Source organism: Carassius gibelio, chromosome B19 (genome assembly GCF_023724105.1).
Source record: "Carassius gibelio isolate Cgi1373 ecotype wild population from Czech Republic chromosome B19, carGib1.2-hapl.c, whole genome shotgun sequence".
Classification (NCBI taxonomy): domain Eukaryota; kingdom Metazoa; phylum Chordata; class Actinopteri; order Cypriniformes; family Cyprinidae; genus Carassius; species Carassius gibelio.
Window position 1 is genome coordinate 13,302,266 of NC_068414.1, and position 7,264 is coordinate 13,309,529.

At 34.1% G+C, this 7,264-nt stretch overlaps 1 protein-coding gene across 1 annotated transcript; it reads left to right on the plus strand.

Annotated features, from left to right (window-relative positions):
• The first annotated feature begins 2,763 nt into the window (after positions 1-2,763).
• Positions 2,764-6,695, plus strand: LOC127979567 (SNARE-associated protein Snapin). Its single transcript, XM_052585103.1, has 4 exons — positions 2,764-2,922; positions 3,590-3,636; positions 4,896-5,014; positions 5,089-6,695. The coding sequence occupies exons 1-4, from the start codon at positions 2,801-2,803 to the stop codon at positions 5,194-5,196; spliced, it is 396 nt and encodes a 131-aa protein (XP_052441063.1). The 5' UTR covers positions 2,764-2,800; the 3' UTR covers positions 5,197-6,695.
• The last annotated feature ends 569 nt before the right edge of the window (positions 6,696-7,264 follow it).

The window sequence follows — 7,264 nt, forward strand, 5'->3', positions numbered from 1 at the left end:
TTGTAGATATTAAATATTTTCTATATATTATTAAACGTTACGGAACTTTTTAAGATGTTCTGGGCAGGTTTAACCATTTTAAATTAAATTTTAGAAATTACAATATTCTTCCTGTCTTCCTCCGTTGTTGAAACAAAATCATTTAAATAATTAAAAATATTGCACACAATAGCTAAATTATTGTATAAAACATGTATATTTATAATTATTATTGTTATTTTAATGAAAAGGGTCATTCTACTGAAATGCCAATTTGTCTGTAGCCTTTACAGAAATATTACACTTGATAATACTTTAGGGGTACGATTTATTTTTTATTTTTTTAAACAATATGTTATTTGAACAATTGTTGAGTCATCAATGTGGCAATGTTTGTTTTTAAATTAATTCTATAGAATTCCAAGCAGCACAAAACTGCTCATTATCCCCACTTGGCCATTTTCACCTGAGCTTCAGAGCCAAATTATGGTGTTAAAAATGACTTCAGAAAGATGAGAGCACCATTATCTTACTCTTACTCAGAGATTGTTAGGTCTATTTGTAAAATCTGTGGACTTTAGCAATCTTTGTTGCATTATGTGCCAATGGTGACCATTCAAAGATGAGGAATGCGCACTTTTCAAGCTTTTTCGCCAAAGTTTGCAGGCCTGTAGCTCAAAAAATATTAAAGATATCTCAATTCCCTTTTAGATATTGGGTCTTAACAAACTTTTCTTTGGACGTCTTTATTTTTAAGGCCCAATTTTATTCTGTTCCAAAAATATTGGAAGTTCAATTTGGTCTACAGGAGTAGTTAAATCATTAAATCTTACATATTTTCAGTGGTCAAAAACCAAATGTGGGTCTTTCTATCAGAACAACATGCACTGAACATAGGTCTGTCAGAGTATCATATATTTATTATTTTCCAAGGTTTTCCTTCCTGTAACTCAAGAAGTTTTAAAAATATTGCAATATGGTTTTAGATTCTAGTTGTTAATAAACCTTTCTTTTGGATTCTGTAGGGACATCGTTCAGCTTGAGCCAGGGACCTCTGGTTGAGCTGACACAGAATGACACAAATGCATTTTTCATAAAAATCATCACTGGTGTTACCTTCCTCATGGGTAAATAAATGTACAAAAAAGATAGACAAATCATTAAGCTGTCATTTATTTATAGCCTATTCATAAAGGTAATCTAATAACATGGCTTAAGTTTAAATGCTAGAAAAAGAAATACATTTTAAGACATCTTGTCCACACCAAAAATGTACATTTCTGTAGAATGACCGCAAAAGTTAACATGCAACAGACTCTCAAATGATCATCTTCATGCAATAATCCTTATTCTGAAATAGAAGACAGCCAATTTTTACATTTTCATGTATAAAATCCCAAATACATGCTGTGAAAAATTAACTTTATAATTATCTTGAAAACATTTAGATTATATTACATTAACACACTTATTTATATTTACAGATGTGCTGTATGTGTTTATTTATTTTTATTCTTTTAATTTTTATTATCCATTTATTTTAATCGACATTTTTTTATATTGTTTTTTTAATTTGTGCATATTTTTTTTTTCTAAATTGTGTCAGTACTTTCACTGCTTTAAATGAATGCTAGTTGCTGAAGTGTGCTTTATGTGTACTGTTCACCATCACATACTGTTGTGCTACTTTCACATTCTGCACCGTATGTAGAAAGCAATAAGCTAACATTAGTCCACTATTGTATTTGAACACAGCCATATCCATAAATTTGGAGATACACTGATTTACAAATCATCGCACCGCTCTTGTACTTTCGCTAAAGACGCAGTGACTAACGCCAGTGTTGATTTTCTACTTTAACACTGTTTCCGCGGGTTTAAGCGACCTTAATAACGTGATATATAGCTTTGTATAAAAATAACGTGTATTTTATCTCTGGAACACAATTTCTACCGTGGTACCCCACTCCAAATTTGGCCACTGATCGATAGCTATAGATCGGTGGATATATATATATATATATATATATTACCTTTATTTAACCAGAATAAAACTCATTGAGATTAAAAATCTCTTTTACAAGAGCGTCCTGGCCAAGACAGGCAGCAGCACAATTAACAAGGTTACAGACATAAAAACATATAACATATAACGTCAACATATAACAATTTATACAAGTAATAAATAATTATAAAATCATAAGAAATCAGAATTTCACCTATTATCGCAAGCGATAAACAACAGCAAGGATCGTCCGTCATAACTGAGTCAGTCATTACATCTACAGTCAGTTTGTGTAGCTTCCATGTTATTTAAAAGTAATTTAAAATCAGTCAATGAAACTGGCTCCTTAAGATTCAGGACATTTTGCAGCTGATTCCAAGTGCAGGGTGCCGCATACTTGAACGCCCCTTTTCCCAGTTCGGTCCGGACTTGAGGGACAGATAATAATAATAAGTCCTCAGAACGAAGACAATATCTTCCTGTATTTTTCTTTTCAATGTAAGATTGGAGGTATGGGGGAAGCAGACCAAGAATTGCCTTGTAGATAAAAATGTACCAATGATTAAGTCTACGGGTGGACAATGCAGACCAACCAACCCGATCATACAAAGAACAGTGATGAGTAAGTGCTCTAAAGTTTGTGATAAACCTAAGAGCTCCATGATAAACAGTATCCAACAGTTTCAAGCTTGTGATGGAAGCATTCATGTATATGACATCGCCATAGTCCAGCACTGACAAGAAAGTGGTGGATCGAACTAGTTTTGTTTTCAAGACCTGGCAACCCTGAGCAGCGCCGTCCAATCAGCGCTCAGTATGAAGATGGCCGCGCTAGCAGTGGAGGAGACCCCTTCAGGGAGAGATGCTCTCGCCGAGGGTTTGCTGGATCTCCTGAGTCCCGCTGTACAGCAGCTCGACACACATGTGCACTCAGTCAGGTAGTGCATTCTGGGAAACGTACGAGTGTTTTTTAGACCCGATAAATGTTTAATTCAAAACGATTAGTTCTGTGTGCTAACATGCTAATGCCTGTCAACATGACGGGTCTCGTGACTCTGGGATGCTGTAACCTTCTTTTACTGTCTAGGGGCTGTTCATTTTGTTTATTTATTACATTCTCGCAGTATCCCACGATGTTTGAGATATGATTCATGGTCATGGATTTCTAAGCGTGCATGAGTATAATTATATGAGATCAGATGTGCTATAACACTAGTCACATTTAAATCTAGACTCAAAACACATCTGTTTAGTTTTGCATTTATTGAATGAGCACTTGTGCAATGTCCGAACTGATTGCACTATATTTTCACTGTTTTTTTTTATGTAAAATCATTTTCTAACTGTTTTTAAATGTTTTAATCATTTAAAAAGTTATTTTATTATTTTATTATTATTGCTTATTTTTGTTATTATTTTTCTTCATGATTATTTTACTTTCTTTTATTTAAAGCACTTTGAATTACCATTGTGTACGAAATGTGCTATATAAATAAACTTGCCTGGCCTATACAGCTACATCATTTATATAAAATTAAATAAATTAATGCATTTAGCAGACGCTTAAATGTTTACCTATCATATACTGTAAATGTATCTTTACAGAGAAAGCCAAGTGGAACTCAGGGAACACATTGATAATTTGGCATCTGGTAAGCTTGTATTTGTCTCATAACGGTAGGGTTGAATTTCTTTTCAGTTTATCAAATTGCACGTGCTGTGGCACCTGTGTGAACTATCACTATCTGCTCAAAGAGATTCTGAGTGTTATATATTTATAATATAATTATTATAACATTCACAACTTCTTATATTATTTCAGTGTGTGAGCTATCACATGTAAAATTAAACCTTTAATTGTAAAAAAATAAATCTGACAGACACATGTATATTCTGTAAATATTTGTGACATGGAATATATGTTGATGTCCGCTAAATTGGGAAATGACATGCCATAATAATAATATCGGAAACACAATCATATGTGTATGTGTGTATACATGTACATTTATGTATATTATGTCTGTGACCCTCGACCACAAAACCAGTCAGTTTTTTTAATTGAGATTTAGTTATCATTCCATTGATGTATGGTTTGTTAGGATGATAATATTTGGCAGATATACAACTATTAGAAAATCTGTAATCTGAGGGTGCAAAAAAAATCTAAATATTGGGAAAATCACCTTTGAATTTGTCCAAATTAATTCTTGGCAATGCATATTACTATTCAAAAATTAAGTGTTGATATATTTATGGTAGGAAATTTACTAAATAACTTTATGGAACATGGTCTTTACTTAATATCCTAAGAATTTTTGGCATAAAAAAAATTCTATAATTTTGGTTATTGCTAAAAATATACCCCAGAGAGTACTTAAGACTGCTTTTATGGTCCAGGTTCATATATGTATATATATATATATATAAATATATATATATATATATATATATATATATATATATATATATATATATATATATATATATATATATATATATATATATATAGACGCACACACACACACAAAAAGTAATTGAATAGGGATTGAATAGGGTCTTTTGGCTGGGGTTTATACGTTTCCAATTGTTTTGATACTTGCAAAACGTAATGAAAGAAGAGTAGTTTGACCAATAGCGTGCAGGCATTGTACATGATCGACCAATCACTGCGTGCGAGAAGGTGGGATTTATAGAGAACTGTCAAAGCATGAAAAATCAAACATATGTCATCCTAGAAAGTGACGTGTTAGGACTAGAAATTCTTTTGGTATAGAATAAATGAATATAAGATTTGGCTGTATGTCTGTTTGCAGTATTAGTATTTTATAATCCATCCACATTACAAAATGTATAATTTCTGCAGAATTCATGAATATTATGTGATCTCATGTGAGCCTTTCTTCTGCAGAGCTGTGTAGGATCAACGAACACCAGAAGGTGGCACTAGATTTAGATCCATATGTGAAAAAACTCCTTAATGCCAGACGAAGAGTGGTGCTTGTCAACAACATACTCCAGAATGCACAGGTAAGAGACTGAGACTTTGAATATAAAACATCAGTCTGCTTGCTCTCGCCCTCTTCTCCATCTTTATGTTGCAGGAGCGTTTGCGAAGGCTGAACCATAATGTTGCTAAAGAGACGGCACGCAGGAAGACCATGCTTGAGGCATCTGGAGCATTTACTCCACGCTCTCCCAGCAAACCATGATGTCCGAAATCACACATTGTGGGAATGCACCATTACACTGTGCTCGATGCCAAGGACTGACGCTGTAGACCTGCAGAATCTCCTCTTCTCATTAAAGGACGCTGGGCTATGCTAAGCACTGCTAACAGAGCACTGCAGCATTAATGTCAGTTCACTGGAGAGTAGTCAGGGAGACAGCAGTGTAAATATGCACTCATCTCTTTCTTGAACATGTTTCTTTTAAATACAATATTTGTCTTTATGAATTTAACTGTTGCTGACAAATGCAATGCTGTGGATTTGTTAATAATTTGCAGATGTAGGGTTTGAATAATTGTTGTTTATCAGAACTATCAGTGAAAATATCAAGACTAATTCACCTGCAAATATTCCACTGTCAGTCTTACCATATTTGTTCTTGGGTTTATACTCTGTACATGTTTTTATCTAATCATTTTCTGTTGCAAATGTGCTTAATGTATTAAAAGGAATCATTCACCCAAAACTGAAACTGTACACATCCTCAGGCCGTCCAAGATGTGGATGAGTTTGTTTCTCCATCAGAACAACTACATCACTTGTTCACCAGTGGATCCTCTGCAGTGAATGGGTGCCGTCAGAATGAGACTCCAAACAGCTGATAAAAACATCACGGTAATCTACATCACTCCAGTCAATCAGTTAACATCTTGTGAAGTGAAAAACCTGTATGTTTGTAAGAACTATCAGCAGTTTGGACTCTGATTCTGACGGCACCCATTCACTGCAGAGGATTCATTGGTGAGCAAGTAATCTCTCATGTTTTTTGTCTTTAGAATGATGTGTAACAGAATTTTCATTTTTGTGTGCACTTTCCATTTAAAAAAAATATATATAGCCACTGAAGACTCCATTTATGAGTGTTAGAATTACTTGAATATAAATCACAGATCAAGCCAGTACAAGTGTGTAGATATAAATGACAATTTTAGCAGGGAAATGAACTTATCCAGCACCCAGGTATCCCTGGCATGGCATTGCATTATTATTGAATCAGCAGTTAAATCATAGGCATGCACGTGTTTTATGTAAATAGTGTATGCTTTTGCAAGAGAATAGGGGAAAGGGCAGATGAAGGCTGAGAGGGTTAGGACAAGATTGAAAGGTCAAGGGACATAATCTATCAAGGAGGAAGCTGGAATCATATGAAGGGCCTAAAAGTTACTCTGCTGATGAGAGATTAAAGACAGATTGCTGAAAATCACTTGACTGCAACAACTAAAATGAAAGAGTAAAAGCCTTTAGGAGTCGCTCATGATGCTCACTGCATATGCAAACTTGGCTAAAAGATGCGCATGCCACTGTATGCTGTTCCTATAAAATATATCTATTTGTATCCATAAGTAGTGAGAAATCTGATCGTTTGTATTTTATGCTTTGTTTATTGTTTTATAAATCCCAGATGTTCGATGTGGACTTCTGGGCACCGTTGTAAATATTAGTGCTTCATTAAAGTCGTCAGTGGGGTTAAAGAAGAAGAACTGTGTCCCAAATGACGCACTATTCACTATGCACTTATACACCATCACTGCGTGCCAAATCGTGGGCTTGTACACTATTCGGTTACGTTTTGTAGTATAAATAGTGTGTTCACAGTGAAAATCCAAAATGATGCACTTAAATAACCAAAGAATTAAGTGTGGAATATTGCACACTTAATGCCTCAAATATCGCAGGTTTAATTAAGTAGCGAAGGGGGAGGGGCTTTAGGACTCCGATTATGAATGACAAAATAACTTTATTAAATTCATACACTACATGTTTGACTACATAGTGCATGTTTCATTTTTTGGTTATTTTGCTTTTTGGACCGGAAGAACGAAATTACTAAAAAGAAAGTATTAATATTAAAAATATCCTTAGTTGTAGACATAATGAGCGATACTATTGTTTTCACTGATGTGCAACATAAAAATATATGTTAACATCTCAAAAAATGTGCTTTAGGGTTTCATGACCGTTTTAAGTGCATCATCTTGGTATTGAAAGTGCACGTTTTCTAATTGGAATTTTAAATGTGAAAACGTCACAGATTAGTAATTTACGCGAT

Bases quoted from the DNA above. Each gene is read 5' to 3' on its own strand.
- LOC127979567 (XM_052585103.1), top strand. From the start codon at position 2,801: ATGAAGATGGCCGCGCTAGCAGTGGAGGAGACCCCTTCAGGGAGAGAT. The intron at 2,923-3,589 runs GTAGTGCATTCT...GTATCTTTACAG, and splicing joins ACACATGTGCACTCAGTCAG to AGAAAGCCAAGTGGAACTCA. The intron at 3,637-4,895 runs GTAAGCTTGTAT...TTTCTTCTGCAG, and splicing joins CATTGATAATTTGGCATCTG to AGCTGTGTAGGATCAACGAA.